Here is a 27,378-nt window from a genome sequence, read left to right on the forward strand (position 1 = left end):
ACAACTCTTACACCCAAAGACATATCCTTTCTACTAGCTGTCTCAGGAGAGTCTAGATCTCCCATCCTTCCTCAGTGTTGCCTTCTCTCCATTTCTCCCCCTCCTACTTTCCTCTCTCCAGATGGTGTAAGTCCTGGCCCTGAGATGTCCCTCAAACTTAGGTTACCAGTATCTGCTCTGGCTGCATTAGCTCACACCAAACCCAAGTAGCTGTAAGATGCTGGGCCCAGCAAGGAGCAGGCAGCCTTGACTCTGGATCCGGAGGGTTTTATTATTTTTTCACATAAATTACACACAACACTTTATAAAATGGTTACACAGAAAAACACCTTTGTAAGTGCATAACTTAACCCCTCCCCCCACCCACGAACAGGATCTGGAGAAATAGGCTGAGTTTGCGTGGGAACCTGCCTGTGCGTACCTGGGTGTGGCTAGGATGTGTGATGGGGGCCTGGCAGGCCAAGTGACGCTGTTGTGGCTGTTGTGTGTGCGATGGTGTGTCACAGTGTGGCTGTGGCCTTGTGTTTATGAGAAGTGCCATGCTGTTCAGAATGCATCTGGGTCACCCCTGGACTATGCCTGCTAGTAAGGATCAAGTGTATGAAGGCTGTGGTCCCGTGTGTGTGACTGCCATAGGTCCCCTGTGTGTGACTGTGGGGTGACACCAGCAGGGACAGTGAAATTGCCTCTGTGTGGGCCTGTGGGTGTCAGTGAATGATGAGGAGTGGGAAACAGAGATGGGTTTCCCCCCAGGGCAAGTTCAAATGACAGCCCATGCTGTCCTCTAGGGACCCCAGAAGCTCTTATACCACCTCTCCTGCCTTTGTCAGTCCCACATTAAAAATCAGAATAAAATAAAATGGACACAGAGGACTCCTAACAGTTCCAGAGGGCGCAGGACCACATAGGCATCTGGGAGGCGGCCATGTATTCCTGTCCTGCCCACTCTTTTCTTTTCTAACAAAAAGGAGAACAGCGTTGGCATGAGTGCGCGGGCGGGTGCGGGAGGGGCACGGGGTTCCCCTGCTGCCCGCAGTCTGAGGCGGGAGAGCTGGCGAGAGTCTTGGCTCTCCGGCCTCGGCCACCCCTTGGCTGTGCCCTGGGTCTTGAGGGTCTGAGCAGGCAGGCTCACTCGCAGGCCGACGCCACGGACGTGACGCTGGTGATCTTGGTCGAGTCGTCAGACCACGGCTGCAGGTTCTGCAGGGCGAAGAGTGACGAGTTGTGCACGCATAGCGGGTCGGCGGGCAGCGGCTGCGCCAGGCTCTTTTGGAAGGCCTCTTGCTGCAGCTGCAGGAGTATGCGGTTCGCCTGCTGCCTTTCGGCCTCACGCTCCTCCGCAGTCTGCCGCCTGCACCAGGGACAAGCCGTTACCGAGGCTTCGGAAGCGCTCCCTAGAGACCGTCTGAGAGAGAACTGCTCCCTTTCGTGGCCCCCAACTCCAGCTTGGGCCCTTTAATGCAGTTCCTTATCTTGAGGGTACTGACTCAAAGACTGGAAACCCCAAAAGTAGATGGAGCGGGGGTATCCTGGGGGAGCTGTGGGAAAATCCACTAGGCACAGGCATCTGAGGCTTCCCATCTCCACACAGGGCCCACACCTGCACTAGCCTTGGAAGGCACAGACAGGGATAGGATCGCATCTCCCCTCTCCCCAGCCCCAAGGAAGACCAGGTGCCTTCCCAAGCCTGAGGGGCCTCAACCTCCCCACCAGTCCAGGGCAGAGACAAAGGCCAGTGGATACGAGCTGCCCTGGCAGACCTCTCTTCGACATCTTCTCTCTGTGAAACTCTCCCAGGCTTCCAACCTCCTGCACCGAGCCCTGTGCCCTGCCGGGACTCTCTCTGGACAAGACAGTTTCCTCCAAGGCGGTCTAGGGAGGCGATGACTCATTTATTCCATTTAATGCCTCCCCTCCACCCTGTCAACTGAGATCAAACGTCTGTCTCTAAGGTGGACAGATCTAATGGGAGTCCCCGGGGCCTCCAGAAGCAATTTGTAGGCGATCGATGAAGCCTCGAGAAGCCAGGAGACCTCTCCCAGTGGCAGACGCCAGCCTCCTTCCCACCTCCCCTTTCTTGCCTTTTCGTTCTGTGTTTCTTTCTGTCTCTCGTCTTCTCCTTCCTCCCTGCATTTCAAATTGTCTACTTCTCTTCCTTTAGGCTTTGTGTCTTTAACTCTTGTTTTCTCTCACCCCACCCCCTTCCTTCTCTCAGAATTTAATTTGTTTGAAACGAAAATGAAGGATTTAGTCGTTCATTGGTTCATTGGTTTATACAAGACTTCTTCAGGCTGCCTGGTTTTTCCTTTTCTTTCTGGGTAGGGAGTCTATCTCTGTCCCTCCCCTTGTGATTCAGTTTCCCTCTGCCTGCTACTCTCTGTTTTTCTCTCTGCCGCCACCCCAAAAGCTTGCCTGGCTCCCTCCCCTAGGCTGCAGCCCAGGGTGAGACTTGGGTACCCAAGTGCACCCCCCACCCCCAGCCCTTGGACCCTCTTTAGCTTTCCGGAGGCCTGGAGTTTCGTCCCACACCCCTTCCCTAGCGGCAACAATGTTGTTGGGGCGGGGTCAAGCAGCAGACCCGAGGGCCAGTAGCTTCCTTTGTGGCCACGGTGGCGGAATCCCAGGCAGATTCCTCGCCTTCGTTCAGAAAAAGAGGAAACTCCAATTCCTTCCTCCGGCCCTAGGCCCGCCCGTCCCGGCGCCGGGGACTTCACCCAGACTCTCTTGCTCTACCCCTTGAGGCCTGAACTAGCAAGAAACTCCTGATGCATGTGGAACGGAGCATGCAGCCAGATGTGCGGGAGGGTGCAAACAGCGAAAGTGCCTGCGTGTGTGTGTGTGTGTGTGTGTGTGGTGGGGGGATGAGTTTAGTTTTGAGTGTGTGACCTAGAGAAGAGAAAATGTCTCACTCACACACACACATCCATCTGCTCCTGATTGATCCCCTTTTCGAAAACCCCGCTGCAGCCGGTGCAGATTGATTTTCCCCTTCCTGAGTGGGAGACCCGCTGCGCCGAGGCCAGACGTCTGGGGAAGAGGGTGTCAGCAGGGCCCAGGCCGGTGGTTTGAGGCCCCAGACGCTCTAACGGGAGCCCCGGCTGGGGCGCAGAAACAAGGCGCGTCCCATCCTGCCTCCAGTCTCCGGGATAGAGAAGGAATCTCTGTACACATGAGTTTGTGCAAAGTCCCTCAAGACTCACTCATCTCGGAAGCCCGGGATGTGTAGACTGCCCTCAAACCCAGGCGTTTCCCCCAAGCAGCGGCGGAGACCAGTCGTGTCTACAGCGGCAAAGAAAGCCGGAAAGCAAAACAGCCGGGGCCCTCCAGCCCCATTCTGTCATCGGCCACGGTAGCTTCCCGCTCCCTACGAGCCTAGCAGAGCGGCCCCAGAGCCATCAGAAAGCAGCGAGCGAGGGAGTGTGAACACCCCAAGAGAGGACCCCCGAGCTGGAGACTGCGCCGACCGCGCCCGCGCCCGCCCCGCGCGCTCACCTCCACTTCGTCCGCCGGTTCTGGAACCAGGTTTTGACCTGCGCGTCGGTCATTTTGAGCGCCTTGGCCAGGGCGGCGCGCTCGGCTGAGGCAAGGTACTTCTGGCGGTGGAAGCGCTTCTCCAACTCGCAAATCTGCAGGCGCGTGAAGGACGTGCGCGGCTTCTTCTTCTTGGGGGGCGTCCGATTCTGATAGGGGTGACCTATACGGCGTGTTACAGTGAAGGGTGAGAGGGCCACTGGAGCGGGAGACAGACAGACGGCAGAGGCAAGCGGCAGAGCGTCAGGAGGCGTCCCAGGCCCGACACCCCGCGAGTCAGCGAGCGCAGCGACTAGACCCCAAGAGCAGGACTGTGATCCTCCCGTCAGCCTCGGCTCCAAGCCCGTGTCCTGAAATGGCCCCTACCCTCACTCCAGGCCGTCGCAGCTGCCACCACGAAGGCCTCCCAAGCCCCGGGCTCCCACGAGCCCACCAGACACAGCCGCAATCTCCTGGAGGGCATGTCTGAGGCCAGTTAAAGGTCACAGCACCCCACAGCCCCAGGCCTCCAGCCTCAGAGAAGCTACTCAACAGTAAGAGGCCGTGCATGGTCAAGACCTTGGATCGCAGGGCCTGCCCTGAGGCTCCATCACACAGCAACACACACAGACACATCACATACAACAGGGGCAACTTATAGGGCTATACACCCAAACAAGCTGACACAATCACAGACACACAAGGCAGATGCACAAGTCGACTGACACAAGGGGACAGCCATATACTCCCTCAGAACCTTCAGGCCTGGAGCAAGATTAAGGCAGGCTGTGGCTACCCTAGGTGGGCTATGTGGAGTACCTTTCTGCCAGAGACACAGGACCACTGGGCTTCAGACTGGGGGCTTCCATCAAAGCCCTTTAAAAGTAGCCTGGCCTGGGTGGGGGTAGGGGAATGGGGCACTAGGCTCTGCCCCCTCAGGCCTGAGAGGACTTGGGTTGGGGCACTGGGGTCCCCTGAGTACAGGGCCCTTTCTGGATGCCCAGAGTGGAATGGCAGTTCTGTCTCCCTCCACTCCCACTTCTGCCACAGACCCAGAGTCCAGGCCAAGCTTCCAAGGCTGGAACAGGTGCTCAGCCCAGGGTCTAGCTCTAAGCTGCCTATTCCCCTTCCATCATTGGGCCCTGGAGCCTGAGACCCCTGGGAGCCCCAGCTCCCTGGGAGCCCCACGTTGAGGTCGGTGGGAAGCGGCCTGTGCCTCCTGTTTCCTCTCTAAGGCCCCACCGGGAACCCAGGCTCAACTCGTGGCTGCTTCCCAGCGGGCTTGGGCGCTAACCCGGTGGGAGGATCGTACTCTCCGATCCAGGGAACTTTAAGGGCGGCGGGAAGTGAGGCCAGGGAAAGAGGCCCGCGCAAAAGCGACAGCTGAATGCCTTGAGCGGAAGCGGGAGCAGAGGGAGCCGAGGCGAGCGGAGGAGGCGCGGAGCAGGCAGAGGAGAGGGCGGCAGACGGCCGCCGCGGAGTGCGTAATCGTCCCAGGAGTTGTCTTTTCGGCTGCCGATCGATCACAGGCTTGCCCGGTGCATTATTCACGCCGGAGGGAACAAGGCTGGGCCCAGGGGGGAGGATGCCAAGCCGGGACAGAACGAAAATGAAGCGGACGGCTCAGTCTCAAGCTGCCACTGATCCGGACGGAGCCCGCAGTCTGAGAAGAAGGGCCCGCCAGCTCTGCTGCTTTACTTCGGGCTCCGGGCCTCCCGGCAGCGCGACGGGCACAGTACCTCGGAGCGCGGGTGTGTGTGTGTGTGTTTAGGGGACGGGAGGTGGGGAACCTGTTTTCCTTGCGTCTGATTCTAGGGTTCGTTGCCTCGGCCAGAGAACGTTTGCCGGGACGGAAGAAACAGTTTGCTCACATTGCGCCCCTTTCTCCGAGATTCCCGAGCCCCAAATGCCGGCGGAAGGTAGTCTCGAAGCTATATCCCCCTTCCCTCCGCCTAACTGGGCCCAGGGAGCGCGAGAGGGGATCAGGGAGAGCTTCTCAGATCAGGGGTTCTGCGGGAGAGACGGAGAGGGGCCCAGGCTGGGAGAACTCTTCCTCCAAGTCGATTCCGCGAGCTTAGGAAGGTGGCGGGCGGCTGAACTTGGGGGAAGCACCAAGAGAAACTGGGTGACCTGGCGCGCAGAGAGGGCTGCGGGGAGCCATGGAGCATGGGAGGGGAAGTGCAGAGCCCGGGCCGCGGCCAGGCGGTGCGCGCGCGGGCCGGACTCACCTGTGAACCTGTCCTTTGTGTATCTGCGGTTACTCTCCATCCAGGGGAAGGTGAGTCCGGTGAGGTTGTTGACGCCCGGCACGGCAGGCACGGAGGGCACGGTGGGCAAGCCGGTAGTCAGAGGTTGGGGGTGAGCCACCGCTCCAGCTAGCGGCCTATGCGCGGGCACCCGGATCACCCCAGCAGCGCTCAGAGCGCCTCCGCCGCCGCCACCCCCGCCGCAGCCGCCGCCGGGACTGGGGCCGCCCGCCAAGGCCATGTTCACGTTGTAGGAGCCGGCCAGCGGGCCCATGCTGCAGGCTCCGCCGCCACCGCCGCCGCCGCCGCCCGCCGGGCCACCGGGGCCGTTCGGGCCTCCAGCGCTATAGGCCCCCGCGCCCCCGGCCCCCGCACCAGCTGCGGGGCCCGCTCCGCCGTAAGGGTAGGCGCCTCCAACCAAACAGCCAAGGCCGTATTCTCCGTCCTGGAGGCGCGAGGCGGGCCCCATGCAGCCGCCCTGGTCTGGGCTGTTGAGGATCTGGTCGATGCCGAAGCTGATGGGCTCCGCGTGGCCCGGGTGGAGATGGTGTGGACCCAGGTGCTCCATGCTGGCCCCCGACCCCGGCCCCGCGAAGGGGGGGGGGGGCCTGGGCGGTGGCGCTTGCTGTGCTTGGCTTGGGGGCAGCGCTCAGGGGCGCGGAGGCGGCAGCGGCTCCTGGCTGCGCAGACTTGGAGGCGAAGTGCGCAGAAAGGCTAAAGTAGGGGGGAGGGGAAGGAGAGAAGGGGCGCCGTATTCTTCCCCTCTCCGACTACTCCTTCCCCTCTCCGGCTGCTCTCGCTCGCTGTTGACTCTGGGACATCAATCACCGGGCGAAAAAGCCCGGTGCGAGCGAGCCTCGCCGTTTCGGCCGGGTCTCTCCATTGGCTGTGCGCGGAAAGGAGCGGGGTGAATGACAGCGCGGGGGAGGGGCGGAAAAGAGGAGACGGAGGCCGGGAGCCGAGACAGATGTAGGAGCCAGAGTCAGAGGGACTGACGACCGAGGCTCAGAGAAGTAGTTAGGAAGAGAGAGAAGAGGCAAACCAGAGACTTAAAAGGAGAAAGAAAACGAATAGGACGCCGCCATTCCCAAGACCAATAGACAGATGGACCCAAGAGGCTGGAGGTCAGAGTCTTCTTCCCAGCCTGGCAGGAGCCCCTCACTTAGAATTGGGCCAAACGGCCAGCCCATCAGGCCTCTGAGAAAGGGGTATCCCTGTGCTACTGGAAAATCTCCCCAAGGGCTCAGCTGGGAAGCATCTGTCTGTCAACCAGAGGATTTACTCTAAACTTCAAGTCCGGCTTATTAGAAAGTAGAAGACTATTCCCTGGGTATGGAGCCCAGGCCTCTCAGGCAGGAAGGTGAGTTCAGGCTTGTCCTTTAAAACACAGGCTTATGAACAGCTGGCTATATGTTGTTGAAAAAGGCAGCAACCACCCCACCTCAGCCTGTTTAGAGAAACTGAGGGAGGGAAGACTTCCTAAAAGGCAGGGACAAGTCATGGGAATTGGCTTAGGGCCTGCTGCCAGGGGGTGCCCATGCCTCAAGATACCCCCTTTTCTTATAAATAAACAGAAGCCTCAAGAAGCAGTTCCCACAGTATATGAATGAATTCAACCAGATTGCTTTCACCTAGCAAGTAGCCCAGGACTGGCTATTCCAAGCAAGAAAACTTTGGACTGTAGTGAGGGGAAGGGGTTATTTTCTTACTTTGGAATCTTGGGAGGGAGGCCTAGGGGCTTAAGTTGGTGGGGGCCAAGATCGAGGAAATGCATCTAGGACAAATCTAGGCCCTTTCAAAGTTTTGCCTGTGGCTCCCTGGCTTAGAGCCCAGGAGAGAAGAAGGAAACTCCCTTTTTCTGCTTCCTCTCTTTTCCCTCTCTAGTGGAGAAAGGTCCGCTCCCTCCCAGGAGCCAAGCCCTGGGAAGGGCCCAGGTTGGATCACTTGGAATCTATTTCAGATTCAACAGGCCTTCAGGGAGGGGCTGTCTCCATCAGGTAAGATGCTAGAATATGAAGGCTCACATTCTTCTTAACAAGTCTCATTGCAATCTATTTGCTTTGTGTCTGTTACTTCCACCTGAAGAGATCTCCTCGGAGGCAGGGAATGGCTTACTCATCTATATTCCCCACTGTGGAGTACAGCCCCAACCCACAAAAGATATTCATCTTGGGTAAATAATGAATGAAAGAACCTCCTTATTCAACAGATATTTTATTGAGTACCTACTATGTGTCAGTCACTGTTCTTGGCATTGGGAAAACAGCAGTGAACAAAACAAAGTTCCTGTCCTCATGGAGCTTAGATTCAATAGAGAGGGTCTGACAATAAACAAAGAAGTAAATATAATAAGCCAGATGGTAGTAAGTGTTATGGAAAACACTATAAACTCTACACCAACCCTTCAAGATGAGTATTATCCCTATTTTATGGATGCAAGGAAACCAAATTTCAGAGAGACTAAGTGACTTGATCAAGATGGAGGAGTTGGATTCGACCTACTTTTATGGGTTGGCCTGGAAGCCTGGCTGCTGGTTGGAAGCACATCTCTGTGGGGAAAACCTTGCCTGGGCTCCAGGCAGGTAGAAAAAGGCCCACTCAAAACAAAGCCAGATGTGGAGTTGGTGGTTGTTTGTAAACACTAAGCAGACACATGAGCAAGAGCTCTACTCCCTTGTCAGTTCTCTCCTCTCTACCTACCCAGTTGGGGGGCACTATACCTCTACCCAGGAGGTTCCAGAACTTTCTTTGGAAGTTGTTTGAGCCTGAATGAGTCTCTTTCCTGCCTTTTAACTTGAGGGAACTATAGCAGAGATAAATATAAATGTTTTACTGAGAAATTATTGTGTACCAGGCACTACACCACATTGATCTCATTTAAGATGCACAGTAACCCTGTGAAGTTAACAGAAACATCCCCATTTTTAAATAATTAAGAAGACAGAATGAATGTTTATAGCAGTATTATTCGTAATGGACAAAAAGTGAAAACAACTCAGATGTCCATCATTGGATGAATGGATAAATAAAATGCGGTGTATTCATACAATGGAATATTATTCAGCCATAAAAAGGAATCAAAAGGAAGTCCTAGTCATGCTACAACATGGAAGAACCTAGAAAACATGTTAAGTGAAAGAAGCCAGGCACAAAAGGCCACATGCCATATGATTCCATTTATACGAACCATCCAGAAGAGGCAAATGCATAGAGACAAAAAGTAGGTAAGTGGTTGCTAGGAGCTGGAGGTAGTGAGGAGTATGAAATAGCTACAAATGCACACAAAGTTTCTATTTGGAGTGATGAAAATATTCAGGAATTAGTGGTGATGTTTGCACAACTTTATGAATATACTAAAAAAAAAAAACCCCACTGGATTGTTGAGTTAAAAGGCTGAATAATATGGTACATGAATTATATCTCATTTTTTAAAAAGAGAAAACAAAAACTGAGACTTGGTGAGATGAACAAACCTGCCCAAAGTCCCACATACAGAAGAGGATTGTTCAGGGACCCCCTAGATCTGAACTATTTTCTCTGTATAAGGCTGAAAACTAGGGGGAGGGGCGCTTCAGTTCCCTTTGAGGCTTGGCCCCTGTTGCCGTCCCTCCTTTTAGTCAAGAAGTCACATTTCAAGTCTAACCCCAGTTCTGCCTGCTGCAATTAAAACCCTATCTATCTAGTTACCCTCAACTACCCTTTGCCACTCTCTGGCCCATGCAGGAAGCCCATTGAGGGCTCCTAACACTCTTCTTCCCCCTTTCTTCTCCCTCCAGGTGCACCTTCTCAGCCCCTATGGCTTTCCAACCAAGCCTATTCCAACCCTTTGTGCACCTGCCTCACTCATCTCCTCAGGTCTACACCAGTTGTCCAGGGTATGTGGGAGGAGACCTCACCCTTGCTGGCCCAGCCTAAGGGTGGCAAATGCTGCCTAGTGGCCCCATAAGACTTTCAGGATGCTCATCTTATCAAAACCCAACAACCCAGGGATATCCTAACTTGCCCCTGCCCTCACAGCGGCCTGCCTGCCTGCTTAATCTCTTCCGTGCTTCCCACCCACCTCTCCTGCTTATCTGAGTCAACTTTTATCCCAATCTAGTTCTGAGGTGCTGCCTTCCCATCAGCTGGAGTTCTCTGAGTCCATTTTAACCTTTATCTTTCACTAGGATAGTTGCTGAGGGGCCAGGGTTACCCTCTCAGTCCCTTCTCTGCCAAGGAAGATGAGACAAAAGGGTGAGGATTCATCAGGCTCTGGCCCCCGCCCCTCCCGGAAGTAGTGACACCTGAGCACAGCGCTGCAGTTTGGAAAGCTTTCTGAAGTGGGGGAGGAGACTCACAAAAAGCTTATATTCTGTGCAGCTTCTGTTTCCACAGCACTTTTCCATGCTTTGCCAAGTAGCTGTTAGAAGGGAGGGGGGTGTTGGGAAGCAGGGCCCACAAAGCACCAGTGATGTCCTAGGCACCTTCAGTCACAGCAGTTATCTCATCTCATCTTCCAATAATCCTGTGGTGTGGCTTTTGTTATCTCCATTCTACAGATGAGGAAACTGAGGCACTGAAAGCTGGGAACAGGACAGAGACAGGGCTCAAATGCTGCTTTTCTGACTCCATTCATTTCAAGCTGCCTCCTCAACACCAGACTTGGCAGATGTGGTCCTTGCCCTGCAGGGGTATCTTGCACATGTCTAGGTGAGTTTGAGCCCTGAGGCCACCTGGTAACACCACCCCAACCCCAGCGCCATCCCAGCCCCCCTCCCCTTGCCTGCAGAATAAAGAAGTACCTCCAATTAAAGAGGAGCAGCTGGGGCTGAGGCTGGGGCAGGGGGAGGAGTAAAGGGAGGGCTCAGCCACAGGGGGAGGCCCTTTGGATCCCACCCGGCTCCCTCCCCGCTCTGGGAGAGACCCCTGGGCCAGGGGTTGTCCTTTAGCTTAGGAGTGTGTGTGATAACTTAATTACTCTGTGTTTGTGGGACTGTGCATCCACGAGGGGAAAGCCAGATGTGAAAGTACATGACAGTGAGGGAAGCTGTGCAGATAGACTGGGTATGTCTTTGAGGACTAATTTTGCTAATTTATCCAACAAATATATATTGTCTATTATGTATCAGTATTAGACTGTTGGGATATAACTGCAAGCAAAACACATGTCAGTAAGGGTGTTAGAAAAGAGGAAGGAAGTCTGGGTCATTTTTACAACTGGATTTGTCAGTGTAAAGATGTATGTCAGTGAGAATGCGAGAGTATGTGTGTTTATCGGGAGAAGAGTGTGTGTTTCTGTAACGGTTCCTCTATAATGGGCACATATGATAGCGTGAGAGTTTCCTTCAGCTACTCTGTGACAGTGTGAGTGTAATAATGATGTATGCTGTTGATGGTTTGTGTGCATCTGTAGGAGGGGTTTCTTATTTTCCAGTGTAATTGTCAGGGAAATAGCCATGTGTGAGCCTGTGGGTGAGGGTATGGGAAGGGGGAGACAGGGTATGCCCAAGAGTTACTTCAAAGGGAAAGGATGGAACAGGCTGAGAAATACATAAGGGAACATGTTACACAAAGCAGTCCATGGTGAGACCTTTGGGGTCTGGATCCCCAGTACCAAAGGAGTCCCTCCTGCCTTGCTCATTTCCCTCAGGAAAGGAGCAGAAAATGTTGCCTTCCATAGGAAGAGACAGGTGAAGCTGGTGACTCAGGGACTTAGAGACCTGGCAAAGAGTACTCCACTTCTGAGGAACCTGGGGTTGAGGGGGTAGTGCAGGCGGTGTTTGTCTCTAGGAACCTAGAATGGGGAAGGAGGGAGTGAGCAGGTCAGGCTGGTTCCAGCCACACAAATCAATGATTCTTCAGGGTCACAGTGGGGTTGTCCAGGGCTATCCCCGGGTGCCCCCACCCAATCCTCACAGAACAGGACCTGAGGACCTCTCCAACATGGAAGGACAGGCACACATTTCTCCATCAGTGGAGGGACCCTAAATGGGTTGAAGACAGAGGGATAGGGGAAAGACCTTCCTTGATGTAAATAAGACACATCTCAGCTGTCACCTGGTTTAGGGGCCAGCATCTTTCTCCTCCTCCCACCCCTCCAACCCAAAGCCTGCATGAACAATGGGGTCCTTATGTTCAGAGCCTCCCCTCTCAGCTTCTGAAAGGAAGCAGTTGGCCCCATCAACTCTGGACTTTGAGCTAGGGTCTCAGCTCTCTCCCTTCCCATAGGAGGCCCAGAGACCCCCAGGTCCCAACATCCAGCACTGGCTCCCTGCACTGGATGTGTCTTCTAAGCCAGGTCTCTTCTCAGGATGCCAGAACAGAGGAAAGGTTGGGGCAGGGGGTAGACTGAGAGAAAGTTCAGGGCAGGACAGATCTTTATGTTCCTGCCATCCCCTGACAGGAGGGCTCCATAGGCACAGCCAGGAGGGCTTTTCACCAGTGGGCCTCAGTAGAGCACCTGGGCCTAGAACCCAGGCCACAGGCACACCCCAGCCTCCCCCACCCTTAGCCTCTACCCTTGGCCCTAGTCAGGGGCCAGGTGGGTCCGTGCTGGGTCTGAGGAATTTCTTGAGGCAGAGGGCACCCCTGAAGCCAGGCCCTCAGCCGAGGTGCGGTGGAGGGAGAGGGAGCAGAGAGAGCACTAGTCCTCTGCAGACCAGGCCTCCGAGGACCACCGCCGCTTTCTAAGACCCTACTCCCTGAAGTCCGGGGCTGGCAAGCTCCCTTGGTGAACGGCGCAGGTGTGCGGGCTCTCCCACTCCACGCCCCACCCCCAACCCCAGCAGGAAAGCCGAGAATGAGGCCAGTTTTCCTTCTGGGCCAGGAACCTGCAGTGGCCAGATCTACCCAGACTTCTCGCCTCAATTCGTCGCCCCTCCCGAGAGCAGAGATTTGGCCTCAGAGGAAGGGCTGATGGAGACCTTCAAGGCACGGAAATGCTGACTGCCAGGGGTCTAATCCTGGGCTTCGGCGGGGAAGGCCGGCCGAGTCAAAGGTCTCGCCATCGCCTCTAGGGCTGCCTTGGCACGGACAGGTCTGGTCATTTTGGGGACGCTTAGGGAACGTCGGAAGCTGCGGGCGTCCGCCGAGGCGCGACTGCGCTGTTCTGGCAAAGGAAAACCTGGCCGGCTGGGACCCCGCCGCCAATGAGAGGGTCTGGCCGCCGCAGCCTCAACCTCCGCGCCAGCCTGGTGGGTTCGGGAAGTGTCCTTCGAACAAATCAGTTGAGCTGGAGTTCGGGTTTGGAATTAACTTGCCAAGCTCCTCCTCCATCAGAAAAACACGGGGTGGGGTGAGGGGGAGCATGAATTCGGTGAGACCCAGCTGCTGCCTGGTCGGAGGAGGGGGTTAATGTGTTCCACACTGTCCTGACTGCACACAGATCCCCGCATGTATACCAATGGTCAGTACAGACACCGAGCACCTGAGGCTTTCAGGATAAAGCCTTGGCGCAGATACAACACCCTCTGGCATCCAGGCTCACACCCTTGCATACAAAAACGCAGACACTCTTGTGTGCAGTCCCCACAGATGATCACAAAACCTCCTTCCCGCATCCATACACAGGTGCCCACAGACACACTCAACCACACCCACACACACTCTGCACAGATTTAAAACAAAACCAAACCTCTCCTTTCACACACACACAACCCTACAGGTTACACGGACTCAGGTATGCCCAGAGGCCACAAACCTACAGGTACACTCGCTTCCACGCAGACCCTCCTGCTCAGATAAAATCCACCTTCCTCCCTTCACGCACACCCTCTGAGGGCCACACTGGGCCCGCAAGCAGCAACACTGTTTCCCCAACTTTTTCGGGGAGGCCAAGGTCGCCTTGTCTCAGAGAGGGGCGGGTTCAGAGCCGCAGGTGCCAGAAGTGGGGGGCGGGGTCGAAGGGGGAGGGACTGTATCCATATGCATGGACTCCGCGCACGAAGAGCAGCTGCCCGAAGCTGAGCCCCAGCGGGCCCAGAGTTGAGGGAAGGCGGCGGGCGACCCAGCTAATTGAATTAGGCGGGCCAGACCCTGCCACCCGCGCGCCACCCGTGTCCGCTCTGCACCCGCCCCGGCCGCCGCAGGCGCTCGTTGGGTGCCGAGGGACGGATTGCGGAAAGGAGACACCGCCGTCTGAGCCTCTGCCGGAGGCGGCCTCTCCCCCCGGAAATAATCCCTTTGTCCCGCGGGCTACGTGTGGCACTGGGCGCCGGGGATCCCCAAATGGAGTGCGACGCTGTGATTAATGGGATAGCGGCGAGGGGGCTGACAAAGGGAGGGGCCGCGGCCCTCCTCCGCCCAGCCTTCTCCCCGGTTCTCAGCTGCCTTCCGTTCTGGTGCCCCTTCCCGCCCAAAGTGAGGGCAGGAGGGGGAGGGAAGACAACCTGCCGCTGGAAATGAGACCAGTTGGATGCCTTAGTAAGGGAGGTGTGCGCAGGCACCGTGTTTATAGTCTGTGTGAGCGTGAGGTGAGTGGGTGGAGGACTGCAGCCCACTGCCCGCGTGTGCAAGGAGGGCGGTAAGCTGCTCTGCAGTGACTGGGATGCCGGCGATGCTTGTGTGAATGTGGTTTAAGTGCTGAATGTGGGGCTGTGTGTGAGTGATGTGTTAATGGGGTGTGTAAGTACACCCAGCTCCTGCTTTTGGGGGCCACACCAACCCCAAGGCCAGGCAGCTGGAAGTGCCTGCCTGGGTACCTGCCTTCCTCTCATCCTAGATTTGTACAGCGGCCTCACTGAATATGAGATGCCACCTGAATCCCCACCACCAGCAATTGATAGTGTGGTTCCTGAACCCACACCTTTCTCCCGTCCCCATGCCCTGTCTTTCTGGCACAGGCATCTTTTTGTTCAGCTCTTCTACCCTGACATCCTCTGCATCTCGCCTGATCCTGTGCTCACATGCAGACTTCTGAGGTCCGATTCACAGTGCCCTCACTGTAGGAAGCTCCTACACATGTAGCTGGGAAATAACTCCTCTGTCCTAGATGGCAGGGGACTCCTGGGGCAGCCCAGGTCATAAGCATGTCTGTGTGTCTGTCCTGTCCCTAAACTGCAAATGCCTGAGGGCAGACCAGAGTTCCAGCTCACCGCTCAGCACCGACTCACACACACAGGTGCTCCAACACCAAGGAGACTTCCTTGTCTAGTGAGCTCCACCCAAGAGCTGTGAAGACCGGGTGGGTATTGAGGGGTGGGGCAGATGGCCATGCTTCCGAATCCCTTAGGGCAAATTTGCACCCTTGACTCCTCCACCCAGACAAGAGAGCTGGGACTGGCCCCAAATGTGTGTGGGAGTGTCCTAGGGACTGAGCCATGGGGATCCTAGGAGAGCAAAAGAAAGCCACCACCCTGGGAACCCAAGGCTGCTACTGAGACTCTGCCCCAACCAGGAACCCTGACCCCCAGCCTCCCACCTGCAACTGCCCTCCACTGCCTGCTGAGCTTCCACAAACCACCCAGGTTACGCAGTGAAGATAAGGTCCCCAGATATCCAACTAGGGGTGGGAGTGAGCCAAATCTGGGAGCCTTGTGCCCACCAGAAGGACTCAGTGCATCTGACAGGGCCCAGGACCTTCTGGAGGATCACCAAGTGGAGCAGTGGCTGCTGCTTCTGCTCACATCCCCAACAGCCCCCTGCCCTGCTGCCTGAGGCTACGGAGAGATGGTGGGGGTGGAGGATCTGGGGGCAGGACTGGTGGGCCATCTTGAGGAACCTAGGCATGAATGCTGCCCACTCTCAGGCCTGGGGCCAGGCCTCCATGGCCTGCACCATATTTTCCGGGACTTTTACTGCAGCACCAAGATGAGCAGTGACATCCCCCTCTCCCCTTTCATAAATACTGCATCTTCCCAATGCAATTACAGGAGACTGAGCGGCATGAGCATTTACTAAATAAGATTATGGGGTAATGCTAATGCAGTTTATGTCTGCGCTCTGACACCAGACAAACTCCCTATTAATAACCTCTCAATGAGGCTCGAGGCTCGGAATGCAGCGGCTGTGGGCTGCACTCAGTAAGGATGGCCACAGCACAGCCACCCTATGTTCTGGGCCTCCTCTAGCCTGTGCTCTGCCCCCAGGCTACCAGGGCCACCCTCCTCTCCAGACCTCTTGGCTTGGAGCTCTCCTCTGGAGGCAGCCTCGCATCCACCTCCAAGCCAGGAGCCTCATCTGATACCATTTCTTCCACTTCTTTTTCAGCAACAGCTTGGTTCAAATGGTGTCCCATTCCTCTCTTTTGAATCAACACCGTTGGAGGGGCCCAAATCTCATCCCCTAAGAGTGTCCAGGGCATGTTCTTCCCTGGCTTAGAAACCTCTTACAATTGTCTTTGGAAAAATCAAAACCCCTCATCCTGCCATTCAAGGCCCTTAACTTACTTTCTGCTTCATCTGTAGTACCCTCCCCCAGTTGCTGGCTACCATTAGCAACTTTAATAAATATTAAGATATTTTATAAATACTCTCACATCTTCCCATTTGCACTCAACCCTTGGGTACAGTGCTCTGACAACACCTATCTCCCCACTGCAAGTAAATAAATAAATAAATAAATAAATAAATAAATAAATAAATAAATAAATAAGTAAGTAAGTAAATGGAAAGGAAACTCCTACTCCTTCAAAACCCAGCTCAAAGTCCTGCCTCCCCTTACATTCTCCAGGCATAATTCACGAGGCCCTCAAGGGGCCAATAGCACACACATTTTAAAAATTACCTTTTTTGTTGTTGTTGTCAATTTGCAGTCACAGAGATATGGATTGGAGTCCTGTCCACACTGCTGTCCTGTCATTTACAAATGTGAATTCGAACAGATCCATTAACTTCAATGGCACATGCTTTTTTTATTTATAAAGCAGGCACAGTGGACATTGCCTTCTAGTTCATCAAGCCATTGTCAGAATCAATATAAAGATGAAACAATCTAAGTTTCCTAATTCATCGAGTGTGTCTCTGCTTTATCATCTTTCTTATTGCATTGACATTTATGTAAAATGTTTGTCATCCCTACGGGTCTGGGAGTCAGTGAAACTGAATGTTGTTCAGGCCTCCTCAGTTTCCCAGACCCAGTAAGTGAGATCCTCAGAAATACTAGATGCCTTTTCCTTGCCTCCCTAACTTCGCACTTCTTGAGGCCTCTTCAGGGTCTAACTGAGAGATCAGGACTAAGGCAGTAGAGACAAGTGCTAGAAAATTAGGACGTTGGCACAGCAGAAAAGTGCCAACAGGATTTCAAAGTCAAGAGAGGCAGCTACCTGTCTCAGGCCTTGCCTTGGTGCAGGCTGGTCATCAACACAGTCTTGGGTTCTCCTTGGCTTTCAAATAAAAAGACATTTTCATGCCCAAGGACCTCAGTAATGAGGAACCTGGGACGGGCTGCGTAGCCCGAAGGCTCAGCAAAAGCTTCCCCACCTCGGAGGACTCCCCTCTTTTCTCCCTCCTCCTTGATCCCTCTGAAGTCAGCGAAACCTTTGAGCAGCTTCTGGAAAAAGGAGGTTCCTTTGCCTTTGGAGTAGGCTGAGGGATGAGGGGCACTGGCAAGGACTCTTTAAAGCCTCCTGGAGCCTCTCTTCTCTGCCCCCCACCTCTCTACCAACGCCAAATTGTCTTTACCCCAGAGAGGCCACAGGGTCTGTTGGCCCAGGGCCTGAAGGGAGGAGGCCAAGATTTACCATATTCTCCAGTCCCTTGTCCTGGTCAGTCCAGCACACAGTTACCACCATCTCTGAACGGCCACTCCTGCCCTGGGCTAGCCACAGGTGACTGCTGAATTCTGCAAACCTGTCTGAATGTGTCTGGGGCACTCTGGACTTCCCACAGCCTCCCTTCACTTATTTACGAAGCATTAGACTCAACTCTCCTTTCTCTTTTCCCTTTCTCTCCACTCTACCTCTTCTGTCCAGACTCCCTGCTGAGTCTTTTCTTACTGTTGTTGGTATGGGAAACCTCTCTTACCAGCCCTTTTACCCAACTTGTACGTGTGTGCACAGGAACACACACAAACTCAGGGGTACATGTAGACCCTTCACTGTCAAAAACACAAGTACAAACTCCTAAGTGTAACACATCAGGCCGTCATTGAAGCTCTGGGTTCACCCATGCAGGTATGCATCTCTGCTATGTCCCACTGAAAAGCAATGAACGCAGAGAAGTATACAGCCACACACATTGGCCAGTTCACACCAAAGGACACACAAACACATACGCAACCAACCCACATGCCAAGTACAATTATTGCAGTTGACGCTGCCATAGGATCTTCCAGAGTTTGCCACAGATCAGAGAAGTGCCTTCTTTTATCCTTGGTGGAAATTCCATATATATGGTATAATGTGTGCTCAGGGTATTTGGGGCTTGTACAATTGTATGACAGGATGGGGGGGAAAACCACTCCCCGGAAGGTACTTGAGCTCTGAGTCATTCCAGAGGACCTGGAGAAGTAGGAGGAGCAAAAATCTGAGTGGAGGGGTGTGGTCTGCTCATTGGGATCAGAACCTGCCCATCATCTGCAGTCTGTAAACCAGCGGAATATCCTGAGGCAGGAAGTAGGAGCTTGGTGGGTAGGCTCCAAAGGGGTGTGGACTTTGAAACAGGAACAGAAGAAGCTATTTGGGCCTCTCAGTTTCAAAAAGCACAAGGTAAAAGTGGCACTTTGCCTGAGGGTAGCTATTTGGGTCCTGGCGAAGCCAGGCCTGACTGCGGCCAGGAAGAGCAGCACTGCTACACCAAAAGGGTAGGTTTCCACCTCAATGTATTTCAAGAACACCAATCAAGGCAAAAAGAAATGGACTAGGGTAAAGGGTAGGGCTTCAGAGGCGAGAGAGAAGCCAAGTATAATGGAAAGACAAAAGGCATTGATTCAAATTCTCCCTCTGCCACTCTAGTGTCTTAGGCAACAGACTTAACCTCTCTGATCCCTAGTTTCCTCCTCCGTTAAAGATATGCTACCTTCCTTATTTGATTGTAGTGAGGATTAAAGGAGATGAACAGACATAAATGTGCTTAGCCCAATGGCTGGCACATGGCAGGATCCAACAGATGGTGGCTGTATCTGAGAAGGAGGTAATTAGAAGGTCAGTGTAAGAAGTCCTGAAACCCAGGACAGGAAGATTTAGGGCCTTCCTTTCCTGCGGGACCCAGAAAAAGAAAGGCAGCTACAAGCTAAAGTGTCTGTTCCCAGTCAAGGGAGCCATGCACAGTGGTTAAAAATGAAATGCCAGATTGCCTGAGTTCAAATCCTACTATGTGACCAGCAGCAAATTTCTCTATGACTCAGTTTCCTCCTCTGTAAGATGGACATGATAATAATAATAGGATCTATCTCATATGCTTATTCTGAGAAGTAAATGAGTTAATATTTGTAAAGTGCTTAGAATAATACCTGACACATAGGAAAGGCTGTACAAACATATGCTAAGCAAATAAAAATAAACCAGGCTCACATGCTGATGGAGGATCTGGGTCTGAGAAGGATTCAGAGGCAGCAGGGAAGCCACAGGCCAGGGGCAGCCTGCCTCTTTGGCCGCAGGATCAGCTGTCTCCAGAACCCTGTGCTCTCAAACTCCCTCTTTTGTCCTCCAGTAGCTGTGGTTTGTTTACCTTAGGAACAAGTTATCCTTTTAAGCATTCAAGCTGCTGAATGTTTTGTTAAGGGAAAAGTGGATATTTCTTTGTACGTTGCTGGTGGTGCTGTAAATTGGTCCCATCCTCCCTGGGTTATGTAACAAAAACCATGATACTGTTCATATGCTTTGATCAGATAATCCCCCGTTTGGGATATATGCCAAGGAAATAAAAAAGCAATTTGTATAAAGATGTTTACAGTAGCACTATTCATAGTAGCTCAACCTTGGAAGCAACCCAAATACCCAACACTAGGGCAATGGTTAAACCAGCTAGGGAACATCAATCAGCACAAAGGAATAGTACACAGCCATTCAAACTGCTAACTGTGACCCAGACAAGCAGTGGGACATGTCACATTCCTAGGTTAAGATGCTAAGCAGTGTAAAGATATCAATATCCCTAAGGAAATTTAGACTTGCTGCCCTACTAATCAAAATCACACTAGAAATTTTCTTGGAACTCAGAAAAAAATGATTCCAAGTTTCACATGAAAGAGTAAGTAGATGAATATATCAAATAATTTTCTAAAGCAGAGTAAGTTTGACCACATATGAAAGCATTTTGTCATAGGGCAACTAAATGGAAATAATGTGATGTAGGCATTAGAATAGACATTTAAATCAGTGGGACAGAAAAGCCCAGGAAAAGGACCCAATCACACCTAAGAATTTAATAGGGATGTTAGGAAACAAAGGAGAAGGGAACATAACTCAATAAATGGGGCTGGGAAAAGGTTTGTCACTTGAAAAATAAGTTATTTTATATCACATAAAATTAAACACATGGTGGATTAAATAATTTAAATGATGACTAAGAGGATGCAGGGAATAGAGGTACAATGCAATGTTAAATTTTAAAAATTCACAAAAGATTGCATGTTCTTACTATAGCTCAAAAGATCTTAACCTTGATAAGGATCAAGGGATGAAACATTATGATTGATGTAAGTAGTTGGTGTTTCACACTGGTGGAATTTTTTTGTTGTTGAGAAGGTAGGAGTTCAATAAAATGGGAAAAGGAAGGGGTATAAGTCGTCCCACCTTTCCATCAACACAGACAAGAAGCTGGCACTGCTGGTAGAAGGCCTAGAACTACATCTGCTCTAGGTCAGATGGAGGGACCCTGGGAGTAGAGACCCCGGACAGCTAACTAGGGAGACTGAGCCTGGCCCTGAATCTGGGCTTCCCTATCCCCAGATCAGTCCTACCAACTGGTTATATTTACCAACTCCCCAGAGGCCAGACTGCCTGGGTTCCAACTTCAGTTGTTTCACTTAAAAACTGGGTGAACTTAACCTCTCTGGATCTCAATTTTCTTATCTGTAAAATGGGGTAATTATAGCATCTATTCTTAGAATTATTGTAAGGATTAAATCAGTCAATTCATGTACATCCACATAGTGTGTGTGTGGCCCAGAGTAACTTCTCAGTAAAAGTGGATCATGATTTAGGTAGGGGTTGAGGGAATTCTAAAGGACGAAGAGGCAGAAAACAGTGTTTGATTTCTATGGTACCTACAGCTTCTAGGTCTCTGGCTGGTTTTAAAGCTGAGCCCACCTGGCCCTCTCCCTCATGTCGCCAGATGAGGCAAGAGAGACTTGGCCAAGAGGGGCCCTCTGGTGCAGCAAGAATCCAGTGCTGACACACAGGGCTCAGCTGCCTCAGATTCCTCCTACCCCAGGGGGTTTCAGCCTCCCCTCCCCCCAGGGACAAAGACCAAGCCAAGTCTCCATCAGGGATTTGGGGAAAATGGGCTTTGTGCCTAGGGGATAAAGAGGAGCACGGTTCTGGGTACTGGGCTGCAGGCCATGTCTCACTAGACAGAGGCAGCTCCCCCAGCCAAGGACTGGCCCCCAGCCTCTGTTCTACTCAGAGTTTCTTGCCTGCCTCCCTCTTTCCAATTCAGGACTGCAGCTCTGGCCACAAGTCTCCAGGCTTACAGGAAAAAGGAGATGCTTTTCTTATATTGTCTTCTCCTATTCCTCTTGCTAAGTCGGCAAGATGGCAGGGGTGGGAGCTAGTCTGTTTCCTGTCATTTTCTCCTATATGTCCCTCACATACAAACCTGGAAGTGTCCTTATCTATTGGTGAAAACTTTTTTGTTCACTGCTATATTTCATTGTTATTATTACCCGCATTATAATTACACAAGGTAGGACTTCCCAGGACCTATGTAGTGGCCCCTAGGATGAGCAAAAGGAGTGACTACTGGGTCCAAACAGGATGGAGAAACATGCAGGGCAGGGCTCTTTGGGAACCAGATTGCAAAGCGTTTTCTTATCCTGGGGACTGGATCAGGGGAACCTCTAGGAACCAAGGTGGCTACAGAATGAAGTGAATGTCTGCCCTGGGGAGAGGCGGGCCCAGGGGGTCGGCTGCCAAGAGAGGAGAAGGAGGAGGCTTGGAAAGGGTTGAGGGTCCTTCCTGACTCCACAACGAGGCCAACCCCACATATGTGTTAGAAAAATTTTGAACCCAGACCCGAGAGGTTAACTACCAAGAAACCTTCTTTTATTCATCCACCCATTCATTTATTCACTTATTTATCCATACAGACAACTCTGTTGAGCTTTTCTCCAAGACAGGGACTGTGCCTGCCCAATCCAGAGCTGGACAGGCCTCCTGGGAGGGGGTTCAGGAGGCCCACGGGGTGGGGCAGGCCCAGCAACACTCTCATTTCTATCAAAGCCAGAATCCCCCGCTTCTCAACCGTTCTGGAATTCCTGGTGACTTTGTAGTTTACCTCTGTTTGTTATTTTTACTAACCCCTGTTGCCTATAGTTCCTGGTGATTAGAAAAACAAGCAAAGCAAGCCTTAAACAGGAGAAGGGGAAACACATGCTTGTTTCAGAGCCCAGCAACAGAAGAGACCTAGAGAGGTGCTGGGAGATAGGGAGAAAGAGAGAGAGAGAGCCAGAAGTCAGAGCCCTTCTCCCTGTCTCCACCCCTCCCCATGAATGTCCCCAGCCTCTCTCTCTTATCCTCTACTCTTTTCTCTTCCCCCTTCTCCCTCTTCATGTCCCCTAACATCCTACAGTTTCTCAGGTCCCCTCCCCCTCCCCCATGGGAGTCTGGCCTTGAGCCTGGGGTGCCAGAGAACTTGGGCTGGTCCTGAGCAGCCCCCTCCCTAATAAGCATTTGTTCTGGGATGAGCCCTGGCCTCCAAGGGTCAAAGGTGGCAGCTTTATTTACTCATAGCCATGCTCTCACTGCTCCGGTCCTTTCATCATTTTTTATAATGGAAACAGTCCAATGGCCACAGTCGCCCTGGGAGACCACCCCACCACCTCCCTTCTCTCTACAGCCTCCAGACACACAGACACTTGTATCCCCCCCAATAAGGGCTCAGATTTCTCAACAAAGTACAGCTTTGCTCTCAGGACAGTTTTCAGCTGTCGATTTGATCGCATTCCTCTGTCTGTTTAGAGCCTGAGCCAAAGAGGCCAGGGGTTGGCCTCAACATGTGAGAGTGATCACGTGTGTCTGAGGGATAGGTGCTGCGCATGAGCCTGAGGGTGCGTGGTGTGAGAGTGCGCATGTGTGTGTGAAAACCAAGGTATGTACAACGCATCTGTCTTGAGAACGTGTTTGTGTGTATGAGAACCCGTGTGTGTACAAGCATGAGGATCTGGGTGTGAGTACTGATACGTACATATAAACGTGTGCCTGATAGTCACATATGTGAGTTAATTGAGAATACGCAGATATGCATGAGAACTTGGGTGTGTGTTTATGCTTGTGTGCGAGTTTAAGTGTACATACTTGTGGCAGAATCATATACACATGAGCCTGCCTGTGTGTGAGCTCTTGTGTGTGTGCATCTCCATGTACGAATAGTATTTAAGGCTGTGTCAGCACAACAGCGTGGCTAGATCTCACAACTGTAACGTTAAGTGACAGAAAGGAGCCAGACACAGAAGTTAGCATACTCTGTGATTCCATTTATATGAAGTATATAAAGATAGGTAAAACCAATCTATGGTATGAGAGGTCAGAATAGGGTACTGTGCCTGGGAAGGGGGCAGGAGGGAGTTTTTGGGGTACTGACAATATTCCACTTCTTGATCAGGATACTGCTTACGTGAGTGTGTCTACTTTCTGGAAATTCATTGAGCTCTATACTCATATAAAATAATAAACCATAAAGTACATATATAATTTATGTATTGTCTGGATATGTTATAATTCAATAAAATATATACCTACCAAAAAATGAACATGAAGACTCCCCCACACCCTCACACATGCCCACTTGCCACCTCCTCCAACTTGCCCATCTGCATTCTCTCCCTCCCTTCCACTCCTTAGCCTGCTGAAGGTGAGATTGGGTGTGTAGGGGGCACATGCATCAGGGTCACTGAATCTGAGAGTGACGTGCCTGCTGGCCTCCAAGGTTCTCCTCAGCCCCACAGCCCTCCTCCCCACCTCCATCTCCCCTTTCTTTGCCTCCCCTTGAAACTAGGTGACCTCATCTAAAGCAGTGCCCCTAGGGGCAGAGCTCAGATGAGGAAAGATTTGGCCCCACCTCCAGGAGCTGAAGTTCTGGAGAGGGTCAGACAGGTATGCACCCGATGGGGCAGTACTAGAACACCAGCCACTCTACAGAGGGACATGGGAGGGAGTGGGTGCTGCAGGGCATTAAGGGTGGCTTTTTAGGAGAGAAAAACCTCAAGAGGGTCTCTCTTTGGAAACCCCCAAAGGTGGACCTTAGCCACACTATTGAAGCTCCCAGGATGTGGTTTCTTCATCTTAAAGTGGGAGTAGGCATTCTGGATTCCCACGCTGTCCCTCTGATGATCTGGGTAACTGTGCACGTGACTCTGTGTGTGGCTGTGCATATGCTGTGCTCGTGTGATCAGATATGCACATGAGCCCTGGTGTGTGATTTCAGGGTCACAATTGCTCATGCCCCCTGGAGGAGGCAGAGTAAGTATATCTCATTCCAAATACTTTGCCCTGTGATCCCTACAAACATTTGCCTATCACACACGTCCCAGACTGGGGGTTAGAACCTCAGATTTTTGCAGGTCTCCAGGACATAGGGTCTACACTGGGAAGGGGACTGTGCCTCCAAGGGGGAGGGTCAGCCTGGCTCAGCTCTTCCATCTTTCTCTAGGCAGGCTCATTCATTCCCCTCCGCAGGCTGGCGCCGCCCTGGCACCCTGAAAAACACGGCTTTATCCGCTCCATCCTAGGCCCAGGTCCCTCCCCCAAGTCAGGGCCCCTCCCACCCTCTTCCAAACCTGCTCAACTCGCCTGGCCACCTGGCCACCCAGCATCTCCTCGAGGTGCCTCCTCTGCCCCTCTTCAGGGGAACAGCCATTGCACCAGAATCAGGAGTGACAGGTAAAGCTGGGAGTGGTATAGGTGGGAGGGCGGTGGGCTGACACTTTCAGAAGGTTGGGTCTGCTGCTGCCAGAAGCTGCTTTGACACTTCTCTCTGACTTCAGCTTGCAGCGCCCCCTCCCCCATTACTCCTGCCTCTCTTCCCTGCCAGCCTGATCTCTGAACTCTGGGGTGATCTCCTTCTCCCCACCCCCACCCTCAATGGCTCAGTCCACCGTACGGGTTCAGCTGACATTTTATCTGAGTGACCCAGAGGAGCAACTGGAGCTTTTCACCTCCAGGAGTGAAAACGTGGAAGGAATGGGAGCTAGATGTGAGTCACTCCTCCGCTCCCCAGGGCTCCCCTTGAGCATGGGGCCTTGGCTCTGGAGTCTCAGAAAAAGAGGGACCCCAGTCTCCTCAAGCACCCTAGACCCCCTCGGTAGGTGTCTACAAACAGACCAAAAGGGGAGATAGACTCATCCAGCCATCTCCCCCTCCTTGGTGGAAGGCAGGCCACCATGGTGTTCCTCCTTTTAAGGGGATGAGAAACACTAACATGTGTACACGGCTACACAAAATAAAGAACATTTGTTGAATGCTTACTAGGTACCAGGGGCTGTTCTAAGAGCTTTACATAACTTAGCTCATTTTAATGTCACAGCAATCCTCTGGCGAAGGTACATTCATTATCCCCATTTTAAAAATAGGAAGACTGAGGTACAGAGAGCTTAAGTGACTTGGACAAGGTCATCCCTCCAGTAAATAGTGGGTTTAGGCTTCAAACACAGGCCACCTGGCCACTGAGGCTGTGCTCTTCAAGACCACTGCCCTGCAGCATTTACATAATTACCCTTGAGCATACATACCTCCTCCTGCTTAGGACAAGCCACCTCACATACATAGTACAGAAATACATCATCACCCAGATATTAATCATACTTAACATTCATACAGCAATTTATTTACAAATCACTTTCACGTCTAGACACAATGCCCACTGAAGGAGGGCCTGTTAGTTAACAGACAGCAATCAAGGCTGCCATTTACTGACTCAAATGAGGCTCAACTATTTGCTGGAAGTGATTCATCTTCTCTTTCCTTCCTTTCTTTAAATAAAAGTAAAATATGCTTAGTAGTAAAATTAAAACAGCACAAATGAGAATAAAGTGAAAAATAAAGTCCCTCTCCTTCCTCCTGCTGTCCTTGTTTCCAGAGGTAACTGCTGTTAACAGTTTCTTTGTACACCCTTCCAGAAATAGTCAACACACACGGAAGCAGACAGTATTAGAGATTACACATGGCTTCTACTCCTTGTTGCAAAATCCTTGCAAAGAAGCTCTGGTTCTCTTTTACAGATGAAAAAATATCTTAAAATTGGGCAGCTCTCCAGGTTCACTCAGGTATTAATTGGGGGAAGTTAAGTTGTTAATCCAAGTCTGATCTGGAGCCTCTGTTTTCCACACCTTCTGCCGGCCCCCACCCCCGGGCCATTGCCTCCTCCACTGTAGACTGTCACCTCTACGGCCCAAAAGGACATCCTCTCTGGCAACTCAATCTGGGAGAAATTCCTGGGCTGAGCCTTGCTGAGGGGAGGGTAGGAAGCAGGCCTGGGAACTTGAGACTACAGCAGGGTCCACATCACCCAAGGGGTATGTCCCACGATGCCCCTCTCGAGTCCACATCAGGCTTCACTGAGGCCTTGAGGGTTAGGAAGAGCAGCAGGCAGATGGACCTCAGTCTTTGCAGTACCTCCCAGACAGGGACACAGGAGTGGAGAGTGGGTGGGTCTGGGGCTCCTAGGAAGACGAGGGGCCTTTACATAAGATTTCCAGCCCTCCACCCACCCTCCGGGAGGGGCTGACCTGGGGCAAGGAGAGTACTATTCCTAGCTCCTGGGTGCAAGGGGAGGCTCGGGAAGCCCCCTGCCCTCCGGGTAAGCTTTCTATGACCACTCCTGGTTAGCTTTCAGAAGGACCCCCAACCAGACCTCCTCAACTTCTCCTTCATACAGAGCCTGCAGGGATGGGAATTTGAAAGATGTGAACTGCTGAGGTTCAGCCACACCGCAGCTGCTGAAGCTTCAGAAACTTATTCCCAAATGGTTGGGCATTCAGACCCAGGTGGCCTGGACTGTGCCTCAGGCCTGCAAACCAGTCCCCACATTTCCTATTCTTATATAGCATCTGGAGAATGGGCCAGGGCCAGGCTGGGACCTACCCTTCCCCGGTCCTCAGGGGACACTCTTTGGAACAGAATCCTCAGCAAGGTGCCTCCTTCCTCTCTGACCAAGAGTGACCTTCCATCAGGGATCCCTGAGGTCAGTACTCACTGGTGGGAGAGAAAGCCAAGGCAAGGCTTGTGAGGAGGAACTGAGGCTGGACTCATTTCTTAACAACTTCTGGGCCAAGCTGACCCAATGGGACAAGGCAGACTGCCCCGAGAGCTTACCCTCTTCCTCCTCTGCACATGGCAGAGCCTCCCCAGGATCGAGTCTCCACAACTAAATGTGGACTTACTGCTTTTGAAGGCCCACAGCTCTGTCGGGTACAGGGCAGCCATTTGCGGGAGACCCACTTCTATCAGTTGATAGCAATAGCAGTAGACTGGGAGTCCAAGGACACGGGTCTCTTCCCAGCTTGGCTTCTAACCACCTGAAAGATCTTGGACAAGTCACTTCTCCACTCT

The 27,378-nt window shown here is 52.5% G+C and overlaps 1 protein-coding gene and 1 long non-coding RNA gene across 3 annotated transcripts; one reads left to right on the forward strand and one right to left on the reverse strand.

The window, feature by feature from the left end:
- Positions 1-251: 251 nt before the first annotated feature.
- On the reverse strand, positions 252-6,597 carry TLX1 (T cell leukemia homeobox 1). Of its 2 annotated transcripts, none has more exons than XM_045507496.2 (3): positions 5,739-6,597; positions 3,493-3,730; positions 252-1,351 (listed from the first exon to the last, which is right to left on the reverse strand). In XM_045507496.2, the coding sequence occupies exons 1-3, from the start codon at positions 6,322-6,324 to the stop codon at positions 1,129-1,131; spliced, it is 1,047 nt and encodes a 348-aa protein (XP_045363452.2). In that variant the 5' UTR covers positions 6,325-6,597; the 3' UTR covers positions 252-1,128. The 2 variants fall into 2 exon arrangements, with proteins under 2 accessions (XP_045363452.2, XP_074229843.1); XM_074373742.1 differs by having other exon boundaries at positions 3,493-3,694; positions 5,739-6,588.
- A 331-nt stretch (positions 6,598-6,928) lies between these two features.
- LOC141579103 (uncharacterized) lies at positions 6,929-23,958 on the forward strand. The gene is made up of 3 exons (XR_012510161.1): positions 6,929-7,116; positions 7,641-7,753; positions 10,295-23,958. It is a non-coding gene; the product is annotated as an uncharacterized LOC141579103 (long non-coding RNA).
- Positions 23,959-27,378: the final 3,420 nt, after the last annotated feature.

Source organism: Camelus bactrianus, chromosome 11 (assembly GCF_048773025.1).
Source record: "Camelus bactrianus isolate YW-2024 breed Bactrian camel chromosome 11, ASM4877302v1, whole genome shotgun sequence".
Classification (NCBI taxonomy): domain Eukaryota; kingdom Metazoa; phylum Chordata; class Mammalia; order Artiodactyla; family Camelidae; genus Camelus; species Camelus bactrianus.